Source organism: Pieris brassicae, chromosome 6, assembly GCF_905147105.1.
Source record: "Pieris brassicae chromosome 6, ilPieBrab1.1, whole genome shotgun sequence".
In the NCBI taxonomy this organism is placed as follows: Eukaryota; Metazoa; Arthropoda; class Insecta; order Lepidoptera; family Pieridae; genus Pieris; species Pieris brassicae.
Window position 1 is genome coordinate 17,921,106 of NC_059670.1, and position 27,127 is coordinate 17,948,232.

General features: G+C 32.1%; 1 protein-coding gene across 1 annotated transcript; it reads left to right on the forward strand.

Moving 5' to 3' along the window:
* LOC123711267 (proton-coupled amino acid transporter-like protein CG1139) lies at positions 1-26,578 on the forward strand. The gene is made up of 10 exons (XM_045663766.1): positions 1-127; positions 17,586-17,641; positions 20,444-20,560; positions 21,963-22,113; positions 22,755-22,876; positions 22,990-23,074; positions 23,838-24,082; positions 24,373-24,585; positions 25,404-25,573; positions 25,921-26,578. The coding sequence occupies exons 2-10, from the start codon at positions 17,598-17,600 to the stop codon at positions 26,193-26,195; spliced, it is 1,422 nt and encodes a 473-aa protein (XP_045519722.1). The 5' UTR covers positions 1-127; positions 17,586-17,597; the 3' UTR covers positions 26,196-26,578.
* The last annotated feature ends 549 nt before the right edge of the window (positions 26,579-27,127 follow it).

Genomic DNA, 27,127 nt, shown 5'->3' on the forward strand with positions numbered 1-27,127 from the left:
ATGGTCAGTCAAAATCTCGCGCAGGTTCTTAGTTCAGCCAGTCGTATAGTAAATGTCGCAGTGCGCAGTGATATTTTTTTTTGTAATGCGCACAACCTCGTGATTACTTACGCTTTTTGACTCAATTGTAAGTTTTTTATTTATTTTAATAGTTTATTTACTAAATAAGTAGCTATTGATGCAGAAAATTATCTTGTCTAAACTCATTTATATGCACACCACTATGTAATATTAAAATATATACCACTCTATAAACCGCAGGACTGATTTTAATGAAAAGTTTTAGGAATATTTTTTTTTTAATTTTAAAAAAATTCACTGGCTCTTACCGGTACCTATCCCGTATACCGAATACTTAAAAAAATACAATTACCTAATTTTAAACTGTATATACTTAAGTAGTAAAATATCAAAACGACTTTAAATGTTTAATTAATTTTCATTAAGTTTAACTAATAGATATATTATTTGTTTTTCTATAAGTTTAACGTAGTGTAAATAAATAAATTGAAAGGCTGAGCGAAAGCATGTCTAGGTTTGACTCACCATAAAATCGCCCCGGGTTAAGGCTCTGCCGACTACACCGTGTACTTCCAAGATTGTGCTGGCGTCGTAAAAAAATTGTTGGTATGAAATTGTGTACAGCATAATCGCGTGCATGAAGCACGGAAGTTGTTGAAAGTCGTTGACGAGAATATTTTTCCGTTCCTAAATGGGTAATCTGTAACTTTTAATAATGATTGCGACAGCTATTCCAAAGTCTTTGTGCAATTTCAATATAATTATTTTCTTCATCATTGTTCAACTCATCTATATACTGTAAAGAATAACCTTATGCAGTTATCTGAATGTGCCGAAATGAAAGAGCCGAACAATTTGCAAAGGAAGCTGCACATCTGTGTACAATAGTTTCCCCATTTCGTATCTGAAGAAAAGTATAAAAATGGAAGCACAGATATAACAACGGCGATACAGCTGCAATAACTAAGTTATTCTTCCCGAATTTTGTTACGGCATTTTTAATAATTAAACAAACAAAACTAACAGGATTACGCAGGTGTTGACAGGTCACGGTGGATTCTTGTCGTATCTTCACAGGTTCAGAGTTAGAGAAAGTGCTACTCGTAGCCCAAGTGCTACTACAGCTGAAGATACAGTTTTACATGTCCTGACTGATTGTCCAACTTATGGCTAGAACAGATATAACACTGAACGAAAAGTTGGGTTGGGTGCAAAAAGTTGTTAATCAATATAAGTAGTGCTGAATTCTCTTAGTTATCAATTTTACTTCAAGCGTTGTATACTCAGTTTTTAATGACATAACTGTTTACCCTTGAGGAACAAATTCGTACGGTTATTAGAAGGAATTTAAATGCATTCAATAATTTTTCATATAAAAATCTTTTTTCATACTGTTTTTTGCTACTATTATACACTAGCTGCGCGTCGTTTTATCTGGCTTAATTCGGTTCTAACGTAGATTATATATATTATATATTTGGATTACTGCACGTCTCAGTATTATTTAAAGAATTGAAAGAAATATTAATTTCTATCAACTATCATATATTTGCCGCTCCGGAGGAAATAGGTTTTAATATTTTACTTCTATTATTACCTAAGCTTAATGATTATATCAAATAATCCAATTCATCAATTGTAATAAGAATTAATAAATTTTTATTCGGCATTTCTAATCGTAAATTGCTATTTTATATTTTCAAATTTATGTGTATGCAATAGCATGCAAGTTTTCATGTATAGACAATTGAATATGCTTTATTAAGCATAATTGTGTATACACGAAAACATTTATACAATTAAAAATACTAGAAGTTTATTATAACACACGTAATAAAAACAAAATTAATATACCGACCTCGAGACTCCACGAACAAGGTTCGGTCCATAAATGATAATTTCAATAAATAAATTTCAGTGTATACGTTTTTTTTCAACAAAATCCCTAACAAGTTTGGTTGCACCATTACCGGTAAATAAATTCTAGTGACAGAAAAATAAAGCCCTTAGGACTGTTACAATATAATGTAAATAATTATTTGATTAATTTTGAGTTGCAACACACAAATATTCACAATTTGTACATTTGTAAAATTTAAAACTGCTAGAGTTTCTTGGGTCACTCACCAGTGCTTAAATCTTTACGTGACTTAAATCGATAATTTATTCTATCATAAATAAATATTTCGATCTTTCGATATATAAAGCTTGAATCATAGAATTGATAATTTCGTGATTGCAAAAATTGACTAAATGACTAAACTGATTTATCTTTCTCAAGATCTTTGTTGTCCTTATGTATATAATATCTATACAAAAATGGTCTCTTCTACTTCTACATAATTATTTTTATGTCATGTATTGTCTGTTGAAGCTATCATCATACAAGGAAAATACATGTTTTTCAATTTCCTGTTTTGAGACATCTGATTACTTTTGTCGTTGCTCTTTGTACAAAGTTTACACAAATTATTCAATCAGCATTCTTAGTCTAGATAAAGTTTCAATTATACAATACTAGCCGACCCGGGGAACTTCGTACCACCTGACAGTCAATGAATTTCGTGTTTCGGTTAGCTCAACTAAATTTATGATTTCAGAAATATCCCCCACTAAAGTACCCGACAGAGGTTGTCCTGTCTTACCTATGAATATTGATTTCAAATTGATATAATTAACTAAAAATGCTTTATAATGTACAACATTTTTGTTTGTTTTTCTGACGCGTATATGCATAGTTTTGTTGGTATTCCGACATATATGTCATGTGAAAAACATAGATTTTCAAGATTAATGCCACAAACAATTAACGACTGTAATAATTATTTTATATGTATTTTATCAATATAATAACTCCGATCGAAGTGTTTTTTTAAACGCTATTCATTTTTATTCTCTAAAGTTTGAATAGTAAAAGCTTTACACTAAAAAAATGCTATTGTAACAAAAGTCATGATTACTTAATATGATGGTTAAGTATTCTTAAATATTCTAATTTTCAGCGCAATTTTCTGAAATTTTTCTTTCATAAGAACCTTCCCTTGACAATAACAAACACAACAAAAAAAATAGCGAAATTGGCCCAGCCGTTCACGCGTAATGCCGTGACCAGGGGAAATAGTGATTCATTTTATATATATATAAGATTATGTACGGAGCTTGGAGAAAAGATTGTAAATATAAAACATCAAATTGAGACTGACACAAATTTGCATTCTCATTAACTTGCTCGCTGTTTAATATAATTTCGTTGCCCTTGTGCTTGGTCATAATGTTTCCCTAATTTGTAATAGCGGCCTTGCATTCTGGAGTCACTTTGCGTAATATCTATGATTTTATTAAATCGGATATGAAAGATGTTTTTTTTATATACATGTGTCTTTACTACGACATCATGGAACATTACGATCTAGCCTAACTTTAGACTAATAAGTAATTTAGCTCTAACCTAATTTACTAAAAAGGATTGTTATCATAAGTAAGTGTCCAATAACGCTACTTATAGTCTCTATTAAAGGGAAGACACTCTGTTCTTGTGTTCAATATATATTTTTTTCATTCACTGTTTAGCACTTAATAATAAAGTACGCTAACACTAATTCACTAGTTCAAATGGTTTTATCCTTTTCAATCTTCTCGCTATGTCAGTGGTGTCAAGGAGTTGAATAGCCTCGACATTTACGTGATGGTGGAGCCTATGTTCGTGTACTCCAGCAGTCTTTTTTATTAATGTGGTGACTACATTAAGGTCCCGATGGATGTCGTAATTGCGAATGTACCACGGAGCATTGACTATTCCCCTGAGCATTTTGTTTTGGAATCGTTGGATTACTTGGATATTACTATTACTGGTACAGCCCCACAGCTGGCAACCATAAGTCCATACAAGTGTCAGGACTTGTTTGTAGATCAATAATTTATTTTGTACTGATAACGTGGAATGCCTTCCGAGCAACCAGTACAATTTAGAGTAATGGAGATCCAACTCTTCGCGTTTCTTTTTAACATGAACCTTGCATCGGATTTTGGTGTCTAGCGTCCATACCTAGGTACTTAGCTGAATTTTGGAACGGCACTTTGACGTTATCAATATATACTGGCAGGTAATTTGATGTTTTGTTGGAAAAGTTTATGTGAACTGATTTAGACTGATTTAGTTTTATCCGCCATTTTTTGGTGCACAAGCCAACAATATTTATGGCTTTTTGTAAGTTTACTACCGCTTCCTTTTCAGTAGCCGCCGTAGACATGATAGCAGTATCATCGGCAAAGGTCGCGATAACGTTATCTTTTAGATCAGGAATATCGCATGTGTATAAGAGGTACAGGACCGGACCTAATACACTCCCTTGCGGCACCCCAGCTTTTATTTCTTTTAGTTCTAAATAATCATCTTCTTGTCGTACCCTAAACATTCTTTGTGTTAAATATGACTCAAGGATATTTGAAAATTGACGAGGCAGTAATTTCCTTAATTTATGAACAAGTCCTCGATGCCACACTTTATCAAATGCCTGAGCTACATCCAGAAAGACAGTGGAGCAGAGTTTTTGTTCTTCTAGTGCTTTTTAAATATTATTTGTGATTCTATGAACCTGCTCTATGGTAGAATGTTTTTCTCTAAAACCGAATTGGTAATCTGGTATGAGCTGCTTTTTGACAATAATAGGGTTAAGACGTTTGAGAAAGAGTTTCTCAAATAGCTGTGCTATAACAGGTAACAGTGAGATTGGCCTGTAAGACGTGACTTCGTGTGGAGGTTTTCCTGGCTTGGGAATCATTATAACTTCCGCAACTTTCCACATATTGGGAACATATTGAAGTCGAAATGAGGCATTAATTAAGGTTGTCATTTTAACTACGGCTTTAGGGGGGAGATGCTGTAGGACTTCACCCGTAATTAAATCAAAACCTGGAGCCTTCTTTTTAGTTAGACATTTAATTTCACTTAAAACTTCTTTTGGTGTGACTAGACGGATGTTTAGCTCTTCTGACGATATTTCTTCGAAGTCAAGTGAATCTTCTTCATCGATTTGAAATATATTTTCTAGATGATCAGCAAACCCCTTAACTTTTTGTATGTTACTTGCAGCCCAATTCCCATTAGACTCTCGTAAGGGAGGAATATGTGTTGTAGGTTTTTTGATATTTCTTATCGCTTTCCAGGTGGAGTAGTCGGTGGAACCATCAGAAGTTAATTGGTTTAGGTATCTCTTTATTGAAGTATCTTTATGTATTTTAATCTCTCTCCTCAGTTGTTTAGTGAGGTTATTCAGATGTTGTTTTGTCTTCTGGACATCTTATGGAATGCCACCTTTTTCTTTGGGTTCGTTTTGTCTTTATCAGATTTTTAATCTCTTCTGGGAAGTAGTTTTGTACCTTTTTCTTAAATTTTGGAGTATTACTCCAAGCAGCTTGTTGGATGTTCTTTGTAAATTTATTGACTTCTAAATCTAATTGTTCCTCAGTCTTTAAAGGTACTCTAAGGTCAACCATATTCACAAGATAAATTTTGAAGCTGTCCCAGTCCGTATGCGTCTTCACGAGAGATGGGTTCAGTTTTCGCTTTATAGGGTCTTCGCCAATTGTGAGTAAGATTGGTGAGTGATCTGAGTTCATATCATAGGCTTCCTCTATTTGGAGAACATTTGGTGATACTTCTCTAAATATGAAGAAATCTATAAGATCTGATATTTTATTCTTGTCTGTTGGCCAGTATGTGGGTATATTAACCTTGATCCCCAGTAAGTTTTTTTTGCATTGAAGTCGCCTCCCAACACAAATCTATTTCCAAGACTTTCTAGCAGGGTTTTGTATTGATCGTACTTAAGTGCATGTCTTGGTGGGCAGTAAATAGATGATATTGTTAATGGATACCGCTTCATTGATAGGCTCACAGCCACAGCCTGTATATGCTGTTTTTCATATTTAAATACCACGGTGTTTTAAGCTATCCTTTATTATAACTGTACTTTCCCCACTGGATTTATAACTTGGGTGAAGGGCATGGTAGGCATTATATCCTTTACATTGAATGTATGACTCCCTGGTAAAATGTGTTTCCGATACCAAGCAGATGTCAATGTTTTCATGTTTAAGAATTATCTGAAGTTCTCTTTGGTGTTTTAAAAGCCCATTAGCATTCCATGCCATTATTTTTAAAGCAGCTAGCAGCTATTTTGGTGCCGCTTTCAAGTTTTTTAAGTCTTTCATCAAAGGATGTCAATAATGAAAGTATGGTGTTAATCTTTTCATCCATGCCTGTGCTAGCTATCTCATTTTGTTGTGTTGGGGATAGAGTCTTAGGACCTTTAGTTGCCTGGGCAAAGGAAACAGTTTTGGAAACTAATTTTGCTGGTTTTACCGATTTGTCCGTTTCTATCATTGATTTTGATTTTAAGACATTTCTCATTTTCTGAAATTCTTTTGCTACTACACAGCCTCTGTAATTAGTAACTACACAGTCTCTGGATGTGACTCACCACAGTGAACACACTTCGGTTTCGCGTCTCGTGGCTTGTTACAAACTACTGTGAGATGCTTTGCAGTGCATTTCACACACCTCGGCTCCTTGGAGCAGTATTTCTGTGTATGCCCATAAGCCTGACACCTCTTGCATTGAGGAATCAATTACGGTGATTTCAGTGGCTGTACATCAATTTTGCAGCCAAGTATGGATTTTATTTCGTAGATATTTTTTTTAGGCTTTTCTTTGGTTACTTTATTACAAGTAACTTCTTTCATGGGGGAAGGGGAGGTGTTTAGTTTCCTTTTCTTTCTGCTTTTTTGTCGCACCCATTCCGTTTCTTTAGCCAGTTCTTCTTCGTCCGTCTCATACAGAATTGATTCAGCGGCTGCCTCGTCTCTTTGTGTTAAGGGCTGATCTATTTTTTTCTCGAGCTGAGCTATACGTTCCTTCAGTTGATAGTTCAATAGTTTCCTTCGAGCATCGGGCTCTTTCCTTTTTCAGTTCAGCCAATAGAAATTGCTCGTTTTGGGTTTTAATTTCAATAACACATGGAGATGACATCATAAATTTAATATAATAGTTAAAATTATAAAGACAAAACCTCGCCTTTATTCATTACACAATAACAAATATTAGGTCAACGATTCATCGTAACGCGATCGCGGCGCTGCGTCAGCGCGTTGCACTTTTTCGGTCACAATAATTAATACGCGACGTTTCTAACCGAAATGAAAACAACAACTGAAATATCAAAAGAATGACAATTCTTTTATTATATGAGTAAATATTTAGGTTTGAAGTAATTCAATTATCGAGTATTTAAATTTTTAGCATTTATTTTTATAACGTAGAATACTTTTGGAATTCACGTTACACTACAAGAAAGTACGCGGTCCTACAATTAAATTTCAACGTCTTACGAAGGGGAGCACAAGGTATAGGTAGGGCTTGTTTAAAAATAAATTAATGAATTCGTATATGGAGATGGGGATTACAAAATAGGTGTAATTAAACAAGACATTGAGACCACTGTATCTAGAAATGTTGAACGTTTATGTTCCGTTTTTATATGTATTACAGACGTTAAACCTAAGGTCAATAATAACTTTTACGGGAAAATTTAATACGTTCCATTATATAAAAGATTTCTACAGTAGCATCCATATATTTTACCTATTAGTGTGTATGAAAGTTAGATTTTATAACACCTCTGATAACTCATTCCGTCGGGATAAGTAAATAATTAATTCCTTTACGTTCGTACCCTGTACTCCATTAAATTCATCGTTTGAAGTTAACTTTCGGAGCATGATGTACTCTTCTATACCTATTTTATTATAGCATGAAATAATTAAAATAGTCTCGTTACAATTCATAGGTTAACATTCAAGTGTCGACATTTAGAAGACTTTCGTTTTGTCACCCCCATTGTTTATTGTATTACTTTTCTATTCGGTTCATAAATCATGATGTACTTACAACAACGTAACGTAACGTTTACAACGTAAAATATTCCTTTACTCAAATAGTATGGATAAAGAATGTTGCCGTATCAAATCCAAAAAAATTTAATTGTTGTATGTCAAAGAAACGGTAACATGAGTAACGTTCTTTGAACCTATTGGCATTCCACTCTGGATTTCAAAAAATACGCCACTATACCGCCATTATTTGCTTAACAATTTTTTTTTATATTTTCCGTGTTGAATATATTTCCGTCATACTCATTGTTAACGTTAAGAAAAACACTTTTTGAACGGATTAAAGCTATGTATTATTTTTTAAACTTATAGTTATTTACATAATTCTAAATTTTATTTTTTTCCGACGTTTCCCGTACTTTTCAGTGTGCGTGGTCACGGTGACTGAAGACTGCAGAGAAAGTTGTTTTATCTGTATTTATTGCCCCGAAGTTGGTATCGACTAAAAGATGACGGGTTTTAGCAAAAATGACTCACCTCTGGTGTCCTCTGTTTTCGCGCATTGTTTGACAAAAGACATTACTCCGTATTTTGGTTGAAACGTTGAAATGATTCTCGAATTGACAGAATCCCCAAGGGTGCATGGACTCGTTGAAGTCTATTTCGTTGACCTATGACGCTTTTGGTTTACTTTCTTACTTTCAATTTTCAGACGATATTATACTATTTCTACATGCCAATAAAGATATGTTCTGAAGGTTTTACTGCTAAAAGAGGCGTAAAAAGGACAGTAATTTTAAAATATTTCCTTTTGTTCGCATGTAAGTTATAAGGATAACTATAGTTGTTTCATGTCGGACGTTTATAATACAGGAAGTATATTACTTTTTTACAGAATAAATCATTTTTTATTTTTAATTACATATTGTATTATCAGAACAATGCACAGACTTTATTTCGAGAATATGGTGTGTGTATGCAATAGAAAAAGTGTACAAGTACATTTCAAATAAAGGATTTTGGCTATGTCACACGAAACACAAACGCCTTTGACGCCCTAGAGTAATTTTATATTTTGTTAACCTTGGTAAAAGTCATTAGGTGAACAGGAAGAATAAGAACAAGCAACAACAAACTCAACTGATGTCAAGCGATACTGTCCATGGGTACTCTCAATGCAAGTAGGCTCGCATAGGCCAGGCATTATCACCAATTATTAAAAGGCCAGCCATTGCTGTTAAAGGATGGATGGAAGGATTTTAATAACCTGCAAGCGATGGTATATATTGAGTTAAAGGTCTACAACAGACAAGGCGTTGTTTTAATATGTTATTGTAATGCTTATAATAATAGCATTCAAAGATTAATTTACTATTTTTTTTAATTGTTCATGAATGAGATTTTCATGAATATAGACAATACCAGTACAATCCTTAAAATCTAAATAGCATATATATATATATATAAAACAATATACTTTGTGATTCCTTATTTTCGTTTTCAACCAGGCCCCTTACTTTGAACCTTCCAATAGAGGTACCGACAGCGTTCCCGATCGCAATGAGTTATTTTACCTCGCGTCGTCAAGGCGTCATCGGCGCTACTGATATCGAAGTTGCATACAAAAACAAATCAGCAATAAACTCTCCGTTACTCAGCAAAAGAAAAAAACAAATGTTTAGCCTATATCAGCCTAGGGATATATAGTCTAAATAGTAAAAAAACAAATGTTATTGCCTTTGACGTTGACTCAATCTTTCGTTTGAAAGCCTACTATGAAAAAAGAGTAAAAGGTTTATAAATAGAATTCTTTTATCGTCTAATTAGAGTTTTATTTAAAATATTTTCTGGTTATACTGCATACACATAGTGATACTATAATACGCATAGTTGATGCGGTCTCTCTGTGGGCTCACAGTACTTGGGCTACCTTGTCACAAAATCCTTCGTAACTTTTATTAATCTATGAACATTAAAAATAACCGTTACTAAAACGACATACTTACTGTTACAGCTATTACGAAATTAGGATACCGTCTGTGTGCGCCATAAACCTTAGTACTTACCTAAAACTATACGACTCATTTATTATACCACAATTTCTTAGCGCCTCTCTAATCTATTTTGTATAGTCTGTATACTGTTATAAGACTTTTTTAATCAGTAACGCTACAACCTTTTAGGTCTAAGCCTCAGATTCCTGTATGTGTTTCGCGATCATTCGTTTGTATCTAATGGCAATAAGGTTGATCATCTGTGCCTAATACACGCTGACGACTTTTGTTTCTTCGGTCTAATGCGTGCATGGTACCTCACGATACGTTTTTTCATCAAATGAGCGTCAAGGTTTCAACATACGACCTCAGGGATGAAAGTCACACTTTACTAATTTTGGCTAACTAAAACACTCGCTTGTCTAGGCCTCTTATTATTACGGATTCATGAAAATAAAAGTGCTTTGGACAGTATAATACAGTTTAATTAGCGTTGATTAATTTTGAGAATGAGCCGCAAATTCATCGGCTGATAATTGAAAATACCCTCTTGATAATAAATGGCGTTTATTTTCCAACAAAAGCATAATTTACTAATGGTATTTGGGATGTCGCAGACTCTCCCTGACCACCACTGCTTAAGCACCCGAAATGTCGAGTTCTGTGAATAATGTAATAAATTCTTGTTAATTCAGGTATTCGTGTTACAGAACTATATTTCTCTTATTTTATTTATAGATAAGAAACATTTGTATTTTAAACATTATAAGTTATTTATATTGAACCTTATTGATTTAAAACTTTCAAATAGGAACGTCGCTGTAGATTATCGCGTTACCTACATTATCTTTAAACGCGTAAGTAAGTAAGGGTTTAGCTGTATGACAGCTAAATTCGACAGGATAGGTGAATTCGACGTAAATTGAGATTATCTTAACAGCAACATTCAATATAGAATTTAATATCAGTTTCATCAGTCAAATCTGTCAAAAATCAAATGATTAGAAACAGTAGTCCATATACCTACTTACCTACCTTCAATTCAGAGACCTTGTTGACCTTGGGTATAGGTGGCACTGAAAGTCTTTAGAACCGGCTTCTTAGAAAAATTGGCAATGAAAATTGTTACATTTCGATTATACAACTCTTTGGTTCCCAAATGTGATTGCATTAATTTGGTATTACGATGTGACTATGCCTACTTTTAGTCGTGAATGTCAAAATCTTATACAGATTAGACTTACGAGAGAGATACCTAGTGATAACTTTAGACATGCCGATTTCCTCGCAATATTTTCCAATATAAGCAAGTGTTATTTGTTGCTCGTCAGGGTGCACATCAGGGTGGAGAAACACACGTTTATTGACGAGACTAATACAACGAATAATATGTTTTATAGGAAGTGCGGAAAACACACAGAAGGTAAATATAAAGTAGGTAAATTAATAATGAAACTTGAATGGAATTTCTTGCGGAAAGGTGAACAATGTTCTTCCGTCAACATAATGAATAAAATGATGACACTGGCGGACATTTTGACACATGCCTCGTAACAATATTTATCTTAAGCCAATATACAAGACACGCGCTAATTTAAATTTCGTGATTCAGCTACTTGAGTTCAAAGCCCGAAAGATAAGAAACTATTTTTTGTTCCAAAAAATATCATTATGAATTTGCAAATTGTTGTTATATTAAACTTGAAAGTTTTGGGCAAAATTATTTTAGAGCTAAAATTTTTAATTAAAAAATTAAACCTCCGACAAATTAAATTAATATTGATATTAATCTCGTTTGATTATTATTATTAAAAGACGTAGTGTATCAGCGAGTGACTCCCTTCCCCGATGTAGTAGGTTCAAACCCCGTCTGAGCAACAAAGGAATTTCTATCAATTATTATTAAAGCTTTATTAATTAATCCATACAACAAGTGGTTAGGTTAGTTTCTGTCTGTATGCGCATCTAATTACCACATAAGGTGTAGGAAATCGTGTGAAAACTCATGGGCTATAGATATAAAAAGCTGACAGCATGCAAGGCATAGAAGGTTCACTTACTTATAGAAAAACAAATCATCAGCCAAGAGATAGAAACTTTTTAAACTAATAATACTCATTGGAAGAGATTTACGAATTTGTGTTAGTTCAAATGCCCGTGAACCAAAGAAATTAAATTATATTAGTCTCCGTTAAATTTAAAAGTAGCAATTAATAGTCTCATAATTAATAGTTATAATTGGAAACAGTTAAGTAATTATCGTATTCGTATTTTGAATGAATGAATTACCCATATTAATCCTAGCATTTCTGATGCTAGATGTTATAAATAATTAATTATTTTTATTATATATAAATTTATTACTAGATAAAATATTTGGCATTTTACAAAAGATAGCCCTTTTTTTCAGATTTACACAACAAAATTGAAAATTAGTATTAAATAGATTCATCATTAAATTCATAGCAAGTTTTAATTTTAATTTCATTCATTGAATGTTTGTTCGGTCAAAAGAGGTTTAAATTATAATTTTAAAATTTAACGGTTACAAAATATTCAAAATTGTTTTACTCTCATTTAATGTCAATTGAGTATTTACGCCATTATTAATAATAGCAATTAAAAGAAAAAATAATTGTAAATTTAATTCACAGTGCTCATTTGTTAAATGGAGATAATGACTTATTAATTAAATATATATTAAACAGTAAGAAGTATAACATCAGAACAATGATGGATTAGTAGCGCGACGGGCTTATTATTTGTTGAAAAATATATTCGTTCAAGTGTAGTCTAAAAGTATTTTAATTTATTGTGTTTGTGATAGTGAATATAAATTTTAGGTTAGTAAACATTTTTTAAACGTTTATTTGTTGTTTGTATTTATCTATTAAATGTGCTAATGGTATAGTACCTACTCTTCTACCACAACTGTCTTAGTACGCTGTATCACGAAAGGCCCTGTAAATTAGTGTGTAAAATAAATCTATTAATATTAAATATATTGCATCACAAATACCTACATTAGGCTTAAGCCTAAATTATAATAATTTCATTCCCGTGAATGCCTTCGTTCGGAGAAGGTGAAACCTACTTCATATAATGAAAATGAAAAACAGAAAAAAATGTATGGATTCGTTGATTGGAGATTAATAGGTAGAAAAATTAGCGGCCCAACAAAATATTAATGTTGAAATCGATAAGTTAATTACTTAAGACACTTAATTCTTGAATTGACTTGGAGCTGTAATTTTTCCTTTATGACTCCTTTCATAGTTACTAAACGTAAATAAATGATGAAATCTAGAACTATTCTAATTATAAATTTAGACTATAAATATAATAAAAATGTCATTTATACTAGATATGAAATGAAGGTGCATGCTTTATTCATAAACTATTGCTAAATAAAGTTACAACAGTAGATTTTTCAGGTCAAGGTTAAAAAGATTAAAATTAGTTTGGATTATTATCGATTCATTCCTTAACTATTTTCAATTATAGATCTCTTATCTTTTAGATAGATACGTCATAGGCCACTATTATATCTGTTGATCTTAGAATCTAATTACTGAGTTATCTAAATTTAAAAAGTAATTTGGGATGGCCATGGGCATCTTTCCGCTTGCCATATAAATTCAACCCTATAGTTCTTGTAAGGATTAACGTAAACACCCACGTCTATTTTATATATATATGTGGATACTATATGCTATTTGTACGGTATTTGAAATAGTTTCTTATTTCGCCAATACAAGGAGTATACAATATAAACAGAATATTTCAGACTTTTTAATGAATTCATAAATATTAAAATACAAAGCAATTGATATTATATTGTTTGCTCGAAGTAAACAATGTTGTAAAGAAAATTGAAATATGAAATTAAAAGCACCCGGCTTCATATTCAATGTTAAATTTAATTTCTGGGTATTTTTATAATAATTATAAATCACGTGTATTCAGCTCACATACAGAAAGGTTTAACCTTTCATTGAACCATTGAACTCATTTAACCATTGAAACAACCTACACGATAATATTTGAACCTACTGGACCAAGTTCCACATTTACTTCGCCATTATTTCCAAAATAATAAAAAATTCAGCAGTGCCTTACTAGTGTTTGTTGGTTCATAAATTATATTGTATATATAATGTTTTAAATCCACTTAGCCGTCAATCTTAAGTACATCTTGACATTAATAATCATTATAAGATGACATATTTATTAATTGCAAACTGGGCCACGGTTTTACGTGAGATAGTTCTGCAGTTCAGTCGCACACTTTATTTCTGAAGGTCGTGTAAGTGGTGCCGTACAACTTCCTCCAATCTTCAGCGAGCCTCTGCGCCTGATGATAAGGCCTGTAAGGGCCTTTATTTGATCCCTTCACCGAATTGGGGATCGTTGGACCATCTCTGCGTGTTAAATGGCCAAAAACTCAGGATGGTTACAAAGTGTCGAAAGACGATTCTTTATCTGTCACCTTAGTATGTTTGTTTTCTTAGTTGTCCTGGGAATCCTTAGCATCCGCTTCCAACACCACTTTTCCAGAGAATTTCTCCTTCCCGATCCGTATTGTCCAGGAATCTATGCTATAAAGAAAAATCAGAAATACCAGCGTCTCAACCAATTTCTTCTTTCTTATTAAGGAAATGTTTCGGTCCTTCCATAAACACAAAAGTTTTTTCATTGCGCCATCTGAGTTCTTGTTAGGATTACGTTCACTTGCTCCTTGAGTGCTAATCAGGGAACCGAGTTATATAAACTCCCCTACTATTTCTAGTACACCTGTACCTCGTAAATTAAACAATATTGTTTAATTTTTAATTTAAGAGGTATATATCGAACGTATTTTTAATTGTTCGTTTTAAGACAAAAATATGTTATTTATTTTATTTACATAAACAGGTATGATTTTGATAAATTATGTGAGGCTTATTTTGGATTAAGAATAGCTAAGCTTTCTTGTAAAAATTATATTATAAGATCAGCGAACACAAGCTTACTGTAGTAATTAATAAATTACAAACGAAAAAAGCATATTCCGTGAAGTGAATCTTGAGGGAGATTATAGGATGTTTAGTGATTTTGATATCATGGGATACAATCTAACCTAACTTAAGACAATGCAATGATAATGCATTCTATAATATTTTTTAATTCTCGTAATTGCGAAACCTTTCTTATGTAAATTTGGTTAATATACCCAAACAATAATTTAAAGTTATTGTAGTCATACACCTCAAAAGGATAATCCCAAACTAAAGAATTTCAGTTTTCAGACATTAGATCTGAAGGTGAGCGTGTTCACCAACAAACACAAGACAAAATCGTTTTCGACAAATCATTTATTTGAGATTGAACGAACACAGATCATAGCATAAAATAATTATGTCAATGTCACATGACTTATTAGACTAAAGATGCTGCTGAACAATCAAACGGAACATGTCGTCGTTTGGTCCTTTTTTGAAGTCAAAAATTAATTGATAAAATAACTGAATGCACGAAAGGATGATGCGTTCATTTACTTATTTATAGTATAAAAAAAAATCAATTGTATGCCAACAACATTTCTAAGTACAATGACAGACGTCAACATAAAAATACGAAATTCAACCCGTATCACATCTATGTCTGTCGCTGCATGATCACGTGGTTTTTGTGGCACGTGGCACGCATCATTGTGTGGAACCACGCCAGTGCATCGTGGACCACAACTTACCATAGCCATTTTCATATGGATGGTTGCGTTTCGTTGTTGGATTCACAGTCTCACAGCGCTGGATATGGAATTACAAGTCCTTAAAAAAAATGAATTAATTATGGTCTTAGGTTAATTTCCGCAATTATTGTTTCAGTTTGTTTCTTGGTTTTTAGGAAGTATTCTGGTGTAATTGAGTACGTTATTTATAGATATTCTTATACCTACGTCATTGGAGGCAATACGTTTCTTATATAATTGTGGCGACGTCAAACACATTACTGTCTTCCTTTCATTGATCGTTAATAATGCTATCCATTGTATACGAGTAGCCATTACGTACATTTTATTATATCCATAGGACGCGTTAGCCTGGAATGGATTTTTCTTTCGAAAATGTCATCAAAAACGGAAAGTATAGTGTCAGACACAGAAGGTTTTTTTTATAAAACGGGATAAACGGGCAGCTACGACCAACCAGACTCCAGAAGATAAATCACTCCTTAAATGGAAATTGTATTCGTGTTTACAACATTAAAATCAAAGCTCTCGTTAAACGTAAATTAATTAATTAAGCTTTTTATAAATCTGACAAATATTTAAATGATCCTAATCCTTGGGATTGATTCGCTCCAATTGAAACAATTTGTATGACTCAGGACTTAGCGATTAAAAAAAGTGGCGGAAAGTTTCTTGCCAGCTCTTCTTGCCCGCTCTACGCCCTTGACTTGCGAACTGGTAGTAAATGTAAATTTACAATTAATTTAACTTCTGATATTCATGAGTGTATTTGTTTACCCATATGAATAAAGTTATTTTGACTTTATTAAAATATTTATTAGAAATTAAAGGTTGTAGTGTGACTTTTAAGGTAATAATATTATTAATATGTCATAGTTAGGTTTAGCTTAAAATGCATAATTTGCTGATTAAAGTCAAGTTTGTTGACTTAAAACATGGTGTCGAGGTAATGCACGACGTAATGAAATCAAGGTTGCTTATATTAACGATAATTGTTTATATTAAGTACAGAGTACTTATAATTAAAGATTACCTGCGAGGCTCAAATGTTAAACACTAATTATACATCCCCGGTTATTGCCGGGCTACCCTAGGGTCTCCTTAATACCTTGTCAGGATACCTTCTTGGTTTTAGTCGGATCCCTGAATGGCAGAGATTCTAAAGTGAGTAGAGTTCCATTTTTCATATTTTCTGGGACAGCGTAAATGAATTTCCACCTTGAATATAAAAAAAAACATATGAACTAAGTATCCTGGGTTCCATTTAGGGTACAATATTTCTTACCACTTGCCAGAATGGCAAAATTTGTAAAAAAGGAAATTAAAAGTAGTTGTAGCAATGCACAAATAATTATTTATAATACTACTAAACAGGGGGATGATATTAGTTTTTTAGATGTGATTTTTTCTATTAGTATATAGACTGAATAATTTTACCACCAATTGCAGATTATGCTAACTGTAACTTGTAAACTGCATTCAATTCTATTTTAAAAGCTTCCTGTAGTATTTTCAGTCGGTTAAATCCGAACAAAATAACATATTTTACTTTTTACAAAATTGGAAACTGAATCAGTCTATATATGAAATATTCGTGTCAGGTAGTGTGACCAAACGCCTTCGCAACGGCTTGACCGATCAATAAAATAAGTAAGTAAGGTTTCAAAAGATTGGCCCATTTCATTTTTTTGGATGTCTTTTGTGGTTTTTTATATGATTCGGCATTAAGAAATACAAATAACCGTTTCTTTAACTTATAACAACGTATTCCGGGTTTGCAAAATAATTGAAAGTTTTTATTTTTTTAAACTATTTATTTCCTTGTGTCGGTTCTTGTTTAGTTAACAACAGTTACAATCTATATCAATTCAGATAAAGTAAGAAGGTTTACATTAAAAACATAAACATTTTATGTTATATAATTAATTATATCCTTGGTTTTGTTTCAGATATCTATCATAATGTCTTCGAAGGAGAAGCCAGTCGCTGAAAACTTCAAATCTACGTAAGCGATCTTATACTAGCTAATACATGACACTTACTTGATGTAGACATTTCAAGGAACGTGCAAAGCTAAATGCTTGTCAACTTGGGTAACACTTAGTTGAGTTAGTAAATGCCATCTTTCTCGTCCCCCGACATACTCTAATATAATGCCTTCTCAATTTCCTACGCCCTCTTCACTTGACATAGAATTTTAATCGTTACAAACCTTGTAACCTTGTAATTTATAATCTTTCATTACGAGCATTATGAACTTTCTTCTGCCTAGTAATTAGCTACTACTTATATTCATTGTGACTCAATTAACTCGTGGATTAGCTTTTATATTTTTGTTTATACATAATACTGTTCATTTTTTTTGTTAATTATTTATGCACTTCTTGTATTCACCCTCTGTAGGTGTTTCTTTTTTTTTGTTGTTCCAAATTAGGGTTGCCTGGAAGAAATGGCTATTTAGCGATAAGGCCGCCCGTTGCCAAAAAACTTATGGAACCTGTTTTTTTTTATATTTTTGTTTTTGTATAAGGTAACGAAGTGTAAATAAACTCATAACTTTTTTATTTATTCGAAATAATGAGTTACTTGATTCTGCCGTAGTAGTAGTTACTGTGTTTCAAAAGATTCGTTTAGTCTATACGAATATTTATATATTTTACTTAAAATGACTCGACGAAACCTTTGGCTGTATTAACGGTTTTTTTTGTTTATAGGATCAGATCACATTTTATTCATTATACAGAGTTATGTTGTTAGCTGTCTCAATTACAGATCTTTAAACAATTGAAATCGAAAGCTACAACATTAACATATAAATGGCTTTTGTAAATTGGTGGATTTTTAAAGATGACTAAAATGTTTTACGAAAGATTTGAAACTCGTGCTTCGGCGTCGTAGTTAATTCTTCGTTCAAGATTATTCAAATTAGATCGATAGCACATGCTTTAGATTTAGGCATACATTTAATAATTATTGGTATTTCATAGTTTTAAAAACGTCTCCATTACCAAAATCAACGAAGATGTAACCTGAGTACGTCGCCATCGCCGGCACTCCCATCGAAATCAGCATTTACATGGCATTGTTTTATAACATTTAATTGTAACTGGTCCATGTTGAGTGAACATATTATGTCAATACTTATATAAAACATCCGCTTAAAATACCAATACAATACTATTACATATTAATATCGAACTTGTCATTGTAATATATATTTGTTAAATAAAATTATTAGACCATAGAATCAAAATCCTGGTGAAACGCTTTGGAAAGCCAGCTTATCATAAAACAACAATTCAATTGAGGATTAGTTCCACTTAATTTATTGAATGAAGTCTCATGAATTATATTGGTTAATTGCTAAGTATTTGTAAATGATAAAATATCGATAGTAAATATTGATAAAAGAGTTGTAAACACATCTATTAACGAGAAAAACATGAATTCGCAAACTATGATTCTATTGTTTTCACCAATTTCGATTTGTATTATTTATATTTAAGAATAGAATTGAATACAGTATCGATTTTATTTAGTATAAATTTACGTGTTGCTGTTGTGGAATACACATTGGTCATTGGACCATGTAATCAAAATTATGAAAGCAATTATTCTGTTGGCCTTTTTAATTGTCAAAATTAATTATGTCACTATCATTGTGATCATTCAAAATACTTTGTCAACAATTCATGTAATTACCATACTATTTACTACAAATGTATGTTAAGGAAAGGCTGATAAAAGAGCATTATTTCCTTAGACTTGCAAAATGCGAAATTTTCCTGCCGTCTTTAGATTATTTAGTCAACAATACATTTAATTATACTTTCCTAGCACTAAAATGCATAATGTTGGTGTATATCAAAAGTCTACGCATTCAATAACTCCGGGCTAGCCATTCTTACGTTGTGTCAGCAACCCCCATGTTTTAGTAGTCGAATACACTTTTTAGCCATCAAAGCCTGTGTGGAACAATGAAGAAAAGCTAGCTTATTGTGATTTTTAAGACTGCCATCACAAATAGACCTTATTGAATACACAAGTTTCTCCTAATTTCTTTACAATATCAGATAACTTTTGTACGTAAATAGTATTTTTTTTAAACTGAAAATATATGCATTTGTGCACGCACCCTAATGCATAATCACCATCTCATTTCTGCTGCTTTTTCATCATTGACGGGTCGTATAAACGTAAAACAATAATTGTGTCAGTTGATTGAACCCAATTCCTCGAAAACGACTTACAAAGCAAACACAGTTATTATTAATTATCAGAAACACCACTTCAACCTTTTGTATTGTATTTACAACAATTAAATACTGTATATAAAATAAATTGTCACGATCTTTGTGGTCTTCTTACGCTCACATAAGGAAAATGTAGCAGACACAATATTACAATGTTTTCTTATAGAGTTTGAAGGGCTTTCGTTTTCTTTGATAAATTTTCCCACTTCCGTAACGCCAGAAGAATAGGGAAGTAAAACTTTTGTTTAATGATTCAAACCGAGACTTGTGAGGGAGTGAAATAAGTTATAATTCTTGTGGTAAAGTAAGGTGTTAAAAGTGTACGCCTTCTGTACTAAATTCATCATGTAACATCCGTTTTCATTATAAACCCAAATAAAAGACGAATACAGCTGGGTTTAGAAAACTCAACACACGATCTTGGGGCTTATAAAGCACGTTTCACAACTAGCATAACACAAATTCAAGCTAATCCCCGCGTCAGAGTTCGTAAGTTTACATTCATAATGCATACAATAACTCATTAAAAAGTGTAAATTGAACTTGTATTTCAGTGCTGACTTAACAAGCAATTTAGGATTCCAGTCGTCTCTCAGCATCGAGTCAAAAGATGCTTGTGAGGAGAAGGCTTACAATCCATTTGAGCATAGACAAGTGGAACATCCTACTACGTAAGTTTGAAATATCTTATTGATTCAACTAAGACAACACACAGAGGCGAAACAACTTTTGGTCTTGGTCTCAGATGTCGTTATCTGTTTTGTTGATATTGCATGTTGAAACTCGTTATGTGCCTGACACACGACATCGGTTTTTGGATATAATGTACGCGGAAACAGGCGCCATGTCCTCACGATGTTTTCCTTCCCCGTACGAGCGAATGTCAAATCAAATAGGCATTGAAAGACAAATACATTGGTGCAAATTCATGGCTTAAAAGAAGTATCTCATGGTTATGAATCGCGTGATACGACTGCTCTTACTTCCACTAGCTCTGTAAAAAAATATTGGATTGTATTTGCAATTTTAGTCCCACTGTAGGTTCGACAAAGTGTGAAACGCTAAATTAAATGCGCAAAAAAGTTATTTATTTTGCGGTTGAGGGACCTTAGATAGCTTTCTACACTTTGTTCAACTCATAGAAGAATCATAAAAAGGCATTGTCACAGGAGTTTGACAAAGGCGAGAGATATTTCAAATTCAACTACAATAAGTCAGCACCTATAATAATGATGGTTAATTAATCAAAGCTTAAATTAATTTAACGCATATCTGTCCGTTACAAGTATTATTTTCTCTAATTAGTTTATTAATGAAATGAGCTTTTTTGGTCTAGCAGTTTCAGCATGCGACCTCATTCCTGAGGTCGTAGGTTCTTTTTTATAGAACAGGTGGCAAACGGGCAGGAGGCTCACCTGATTTTAAGCCCATGGACACTCAATGCCAGAGGGCTCGCGAGTGCGTTGCCGGCCTTTTTTTTGGCCGGTTCGATCCGGCTGTGCACCAATGGACTTTTTTTCTATGTCCGTATTTCACATTCGCTCGAACGGTGAAGGATAACATCATGAGATAACCGACTTGCCTTTGAACCCTTTTGGATTGACAAATGATCAGAAGTCTGAGAAGCCAGAAACACTGTATAATGTTTCCATTCTCACGTTTTATCTTATGAATGTATGTGTCTGTCTCTTTTTCGTATCATCAACTTTTAAACTTTAATCATTATATACGCAGTTTTATCAAAATTAAAGATTAATATTAAACGTAAGTTACTTTTATTTGTTTCATATTAAACTTAAAAATTCAAATTGAAATAAAAATTAATTTAAAGAAAAGTCTAATATTGTAGTATTTTCGATATTGAAAAAAAGTATGATAACATATTAATTATACAAACTTTTTAAATCATTGTAGTTTTTATCAAAATTAATAATTGATATTACACTTAAAAATAAAAATTACATAAGTCTCAGTATCTTGAAAACAAATTTTTTGAAGGTTCTCCTTCTACCGTGTGAATTGCACACGTTTTTTTTAAATTACGCAACGTCCAAAAAATGTACTTTTTTTCAGTACATTTGGTGCCATAGCTCATATCTTGAAAGCATGCATAGGGACAGGAGTTTTGGCTATGCCTGCGGCATTCAAGAACTCAGGGCTCGTCGCAGGTGTTATAGGAACATTATTCGCTGGACTGGTCTGCACACATACAGTACAGCTTGTGGTACGTATATGTCAGATATTATCTAATAATAGAACACGAAGACATCATACACATCATATACATTTTGTAGGTTGTAAATTGTCAATGTGTCAAAGTCAAACTTCTTTAGAAAAATTAATCTATTCAAATATGCCATATATATGCGTCGATCTAATCTATGATAAAATCGAATAATCAAATTTAAAAAAATATGACCATCTCATTCTACATTAGAAAAGGCATCTGTAAACATCAAAAAATTGTCCTTTATAAATAAGAGTATATAAGGATAGTACCCATAAAGGGTTTACATATAGAAGACGTTATTGCTATATTTAAATTATAATAAGATAACTTAGTATAATAAAAATTAGATGAAATGAAAAGTTTTAAATTAATATAAAAATATAATTATATTGTGATAACCCTTTGACGAGCTAGCATAGTCATTGCTCAAGAGATTACTAAACAATAAATTTTACGATCATTATTAATTTTCAGTTCAAGGAATGAAAAATTGTTTAATTAAACGCAATTCGCAAACCCTGGTGCGATTAAATCAACAGCTTAACAAGAAAATTTAACTCCAATAAAGCTTTAAACTTTATACTCAAAAGTTACTCTAAGATAAACAACAAATAAATACTTCTAATGCTTTTCAGGTTTCAATATCGCAAAAGGTTTGCGCCGAAGCTAAAAAGCCTTCTATGAGTTTTGCGGAGACTTGCGGCGCGGCGTTCGAATTTGGACCTAAAAAACTTCGCCCGTGGAGCTCCTTTGTTAAGTAAGTTGACGCCTCAAAGAATCTAAAAGGCAAAATTATTAAATAGTAGTCTTGCTTTAATATTTTTTCAAAGTAATAATATATATAAGTTATAATAATAAACATTGTTTCAGGACATTGATTGATTACTCTATAGCGGTTACCTACATTAGTGTTTTATGCGTCTATGTGGTTTTCATGGGTTCATCGTTGAAGGAGGTAAGGATTATCGATAAATATCCGATATAACTGTTATATATTATTTAGTTTTATTAATTTTTGAAGGTAGAAAGGTTCCGGGTTCGATTCTGGGAATCGAAATTATGCCATTTAGATTTATCACGGAATAAATCTGATGTGCTACTAATAAGTTTTGAACATGGTGGTAAAATACTTGTGGGACGAATGAGTGTATAAAGTGTGTGTAGTGCTAGCCCTGATCTCCGGAAATTGTGTCGGACATCCGAGCAATCACATTGTGAGTGTTATGAAATAGAGAGTTCACTACACGGCTTACATTCGTGCACTATATGCTTTGCATACTTAGCAACTCTTAATGGGGATAAACCGCCGTGGCCTTGTCAGCCTGGTGAAGATTATTAATTTTTATCAGCAATTTGCCTTTCTTTGCTTACTCTTTTTATACACAAGCTAAGCTAGATTAAACGTTTTTCTAATAAAATATTACGAACATTTATTTTCAGTTGCTAAGACACTTTCATTTTGATATCTTTATCTAGAAGCTTTGAAAATCATTTGTCAACATCATGAGTTGTCTACAGCTGAGTGATTTTTAAAGCACTTTCTTTATGTAATGTTTAGACCTATAAAAAGCAAGAACAAAATAAGTTGAAAGTAGTTTAATATTTTAACTCGAAACTCGTATCAAGAATCTCTTCATATAAACTATAACTGTAATTATTTTTATTGTCCAGCGAAGTACATGAATTGCCAATTTAAAATAAATGAATTTTCCTTTCAGGTCGTTGACTTCTACTTTCCATCTGTAACTATTTCTATTCAGATGTACTGTGTTTTAACGTTAGTACCTTTAGCATTGCTGTGTCAGATACGGAATCTGAAGTACTTGGTACCCTTCTCAACGATAGCTAACATCTTATTGTTAGTTGTATTTGGTATCACACTCTACTTCGTCTTCTTAGACATACCACCGATCACAGATAGAGAAATGATAGCTAGCATTACCACCTGGCCCCTGTTTATGAGGTATTAAGAACATATAATTACGTATAACAATATATATGATATTATCAACGATCCAGATATAATCTACATGTGTGAAGTTCGTCTTCTATGTATTTCTATTTATGGCACTAAACAATTTACCCATCAGACAACTGTTCGTATCCTTCAATATGGATCTGTGTTTTTCAACATCTTAAGAATTTGTCAGTTATACGGTGCGATTTAGAGCAAAGCTATTTTATTGAGAAAAGTATCGATTAGATCACCAACTTTTGAAATATTGCGAAAATTAATTATATATAAAATTTCAGTACCGTAATCTTCGCTATGGAGGGTATCGGTGTGGTAATGCCAGTTGAGAATGAGATGAAAAATCCTCAGCGATTCTTGGGATGTCCTGGAGTATGGAACACATCTATGGTTATCGTAATAAGTCTATTTGGAATTGTTGGTTTCTTTGGTTACGTCCAATATGGTGATGCAGCTAAAGGCAGTGTTACCCTGAACTTGCCCGAGGATCATGTGTAAGTATTATAATCAATTTTATTTTATTCTATATTTCTTTTCATTGAATTTTATTTCTGTATTTTTTTTAACCCATTGTAGAAATTCTTAATTTGTTGATTTACTTAAAATGGAATATTTAAGTATTATCATTGTAGTAATCATTACTGTCGAACATTGAATTGCCGTTAATTTATAGATGTATGGATATGGGCAAATTAAATGCTACTATTAGCGGGTTTGAAGCTGTTAATTTATAAGTTATGTGACATATTATGACAGTAACGCCGACATATACATATTTGGAACGCTAAATAGTTTATTACGTGTTTAATATACTAAAATATGATATTTTATCTTATTGCTATAACCATTACAAACATTAAATTTAAGCGTAAAATTATTACAAGTGTTTCATTTATATTTTATTTATTTATTCATAATTCGTTGCAAAAATAAAAGTAAACAAAAAGTACAAGGGATTCAACGGGCGGCCTCATCGCTATTAACCGTTATAACAAGAAATTAAATAAAACTGTACAAAAAAGGTTGTTTATTTTCTAGTTCTATCTAGGAATTTCGTATAGAAGTTATTGAACATTTCTTGTATCTAGGTTGCTTTGTCCGTTGATACTCATCCAAAATAAAATACCAACTTGATATGGAAGTAATTATCTTCTTTGTACAGTTTTATTTAATTTCTTGTTATAACGGTTAATAGCGATGAGGCCGCCCGTTGAATCCCTTGTACTTTTTGTTTACTTTTATTTTTGCAACGAAGTATGAATAAATAAATATAAGGCTTATAAGATACTATTAAATATCGTATTTATACCAGGATTGCTCAAGCCACAAAAGTGCTAATGGCGGTGGTAATATTCTTCTCATTCGCTCTACAATTCTACGTGCCAATGGAGTTCATAAATAGATTACTGAAGAGCCGACAATCCAATAGATTTGATAATTTTATTCAGATTAGTATTAGAACGGTCATCGTGACTACAGTTGGTGAGTTCTTTATTTTATAAAACATTAAATTCTCTATGGTAAATATCTACACATATATTTATATACAGTGTTAACAAAAAACTTAGCTCACGTGAGAACAAAAGTAACATCCAAAAATGAAAACGCATTTTTAACAGTATTATATTACAATTAAACTCAATGCAAGATTAAAGTAAAATATTCTTTGAAGATTGTAATTATATATTCAAATTAACTATATTATGATGGTTGAGGATATCCATATGGGAACTATGATCGGTCATATTTTCATTTTGTATGCTATATGATTAATGAATTCCTAACATTGACTGTAATGTATCGTACGTTAAAATATTTTTTAATTTCAGTTGCAATCGCCGCCGCGTTCCCTAATTTGGAACTTGTGATCAGCTTCGTTGGAGCTATCTTCTTTTCATCACTCGGTCTCCTTATTCCAGCTTCCATCGACATTGTTTACAACTGGGATCGTGGTTTTGGTTTCCTTAAATATAGGCTGATCAAAAACATTCTTATTTGTATCATCTCCATAGTGGCCTTGATTTCCGGAGCTTATGTGTCCGTTGTAGGAATGATTGAAGATTTTTCTAAGGAACCGGAACATGTTAATAGCACTTTTGTTTAATTGCCATAATAACTAGACCATAATGTAGTTAAATAATGAAGAAAGTACACAAACTGACGATAATTTATTGTTGTGATATTTTTACGTAAGTTAACAAACAAAGTTAATGAATTTACTATTTAAACTATTTTGTATTATTGATGAAGTCAGTCGCCGTCAATCCCGACTAGCACATTTCTATGGTTTTGACATTACCATTATAAATATTTATTTAATACTAATAAACTTAATGATTTATTTGATATACAATATATGGTAAAAATTCTACTCATTGGTGATTGAGTTACTTAGAGTATAGTAATTATTAAATACACGTATATGTATTATTCAGCAAAACATGACATATACCTATAATAAAAATAGCTACCGATTTACTCAAAAGCATATTTACAACAATTTCAATATTAAAATTGATTTAAATAATTGTAATTAGAGCTTCGAATATTTGTTTCAATTATTCTAATTAACTTTTATGGATCAAACAGATTATAGATCAAATTGATGAAAAATTTTCATAAAGTTTTGATTTTTCATTACAATAGACTTTGTATCAATAAAGTTCGTTCATTAATAATCAACTAGTCATACATTTTATAATAATAAATAAAAGTTTTTTGTGTTCATACATTGAGCATAATGTTAGTATGTAAATAAATGTGTAAATAAGTTTAAATAAATTATAAAATTAGGTGTTTGTTTTAATTAAAAACTAATTTATATTACGTCCAATAGTGGATCAATATTATTTAAAGAGTAGCTTTGTAAGATTGCAGCAAATCAACTTAAAAAATAACATGAATTTTTGAAACGACTTCAATATTTTTTTTTACCTTTAGAATATTACATATTCTTTGTGACATAGGTCACATTTGTACATTTATCCAAATCATAAATACAAAGATCATTGGTAAATAAATGTTTTATAGATCTAT

Coding starts and splice junctions, on each gene's coding strand:
- LOC123711267 (XM_045663766.1), top strand. CDS start 17,598: ATGTCTTCGAAGGAGAAGCCAGTCGCTGAAAACTTCAAATCTAC. Junction 24,586..25,403: donor AACTTGCCCGAGGATCATGT/GTAAGTATTATA, acceptor TATTTATACCAG/GATTGCTCAAGCCACAAAAG. Junction 25,574..25,920: donor GGTCATCGTGACTACAGTTG/GTGAGTTCTTTA, acceptor TTTTAATTTCAG/TTGCAATCGCCGCCGCGTTC.